Below are 1,689 nucleotides of genomic sequence, written 5' to 3'. Positions count from 1 at the left end.
CCATGATCTTCGTTTTCTGAATGTTGAGCCTTAAGCCAACTTTTTCACTCTCCTCTTTCACTTTCATCAAGAGGCTTTTGAGTTCCTCTTCACTTTCTGCCATCAGGGTGGTGTCATCTGCATATCTGAGGTTATTGATATTTCTCCCAGCAATCTTGATTCCAGCTTGTGCTTCCTTCAGCTCAACGTTTCTCATGAGGTACTCTGCATATAAGTTTAATAAGCAGGGTGACAATATACAGCCTTGACATACTCCTTTTCCTATTTGGAACCAGTCTGTTGTTCCATGTCCAAGTCTAACTGTTGCTTCCTGACCTGCATACAGGTTTCTCAAGAGGCAGTTCAGATGGTCTGGTATTCCCATCTCTTTCAGAATTGTCCACAGTTTATTGTGATCCATACAGTCAAAGGATTTGACATAGTCAATAAAGCAGAAATAGATGTGAACTCTCTTGCTTTTTTAATGATGTTGGCAATTTGATCTCTGGTTCCTCTAGCGATGTTTTAGCAAATAGCAAAATTAAAATACTTTGCAAAAAATTATCATTTTTTTCTTAAATAGTATTGTACTTATCAAAGACTTAGATTCATGTTTTTGTCTTCCTTTAGGTTCTCTTCTCTGCTCATTTCTAGTGAGATTTCACATTTAGCAACCACTACATAATGGGAAGTAAATTGTGATTAATGCCCAGCCTCAACTGATAATCCAGGAGGATTTTACATTTTACGTTAAATAACATTCTTCCTCAGTTTGAGCTGAAAATGACAGAAGACCACAAAGTGGTACTTTGTCAGTCTCCTTTATCACCCTTGACTAAAGTCACAGACATATCACAGCAAAGCAATCCTGAAGACACCTTCAATGGGGATACCATTCAGTCAACTTACAAATATATTTCAAATGGCTTGCCAAGGTAAGAAGCAGCAACTTAAACTTTTTTTATTACTTATTATTTCAGCAGCTTAAGCAATTCTGATGGGGTAAAAGTGCTTTAAATGTTAGCTCTTTTATGTAACTTCTCTGTATTTAGTAAAGACTGTATCAATAAAAATTTGGAGATGTGATGGGCTGCCAAGGTTGTTGCCTAGGTTAGAACCCTTCCTTTTGTTTGTTTGTTTTTTCCCCCCTATTTTATGGGAATGAAAAGATAGATGATACAGTAAACATAAATTATTCCTGGAGCCTGACTTGGACAGGTAGGATGGTGATGATAACAGTAATGGCAAGGCGGGCAGTATTTGCTATTTGCCAGTCATCATGCTTGGAGAAGGCAACGGCAGCCCACTCCAGTACTGTTGCCTAGAGAATCCCAGGGACAGGGGAGCCTGGTGGGCTGCCATCTATGGGGTCACACACAGTTGGACACAACTGAAGTGACGCAGCAGCAGCAGCTGTCACCATGCTAAGTGCTTAAGCTGTACTATATTTATTTACTTCTCAAAACAACTTTGAGAGGAATGTAAGGCAGACAGTATTTTAGTTGTCTCCATTTTATGTATGAGGAAACAAAGACCTAGAGAGATTAATTAACATCACACAGCTGGTAGGTAAAGAAAGTGTGTGAGTGGCTCAGTCCTGTCTGATTTTTTGCAACCCCATGGACTGTAGCCTGCCAGAGTCCTTGTCCATAGCATTCTCCAGGCAGGAATACTGGAGTGGGTTGCCATTTCCTTCTCCCTGTTTCCCAT

General features: G+C 39.8%; 1 protein-coding gene across 1 annotated transcript in view; it reads left to right on the top strand.

Annotated features, from left to right (window-relative positions):
- DCDC1 (doublecortin domain containing 1) overlaps window positions 1–1,689 on the top strand; it is a 65,216-nt gene that overhangs the window by 24,888 nt on the left and 38,639 nt on the right. The window contains 1 exon segment of the mRNA XM_010831799.1: window positions 610–914. Within this exon segment, the coding sequence (XP_010830101.1) occupies window positions 763–914 (152 nt within the window). The 5' untranslated portion in view covers window positions 610–762.

This window comes from Bison bison, unplaced genomic scaffold (genome assembly GCF_000754665.1).
Source record: "Bison bison bison isolate TAMUID 2011002044 unplaced genomic scaffold, Bison_UMD1.0 scf7180017864531, whole genome shotgun sequence".
In the NCBI taxonomy this organism is placed as follows: Eukaryota; Metazoa; Chordata; class Mammalia; order Artiodactyla; family Bovidae; genus Bison; species Bison bison.
The sequence above is the reverse complement of the archived record's forward strand: the minus strand, read 5'-3'. Positions and strand labels throughout refer to the sequence as shown.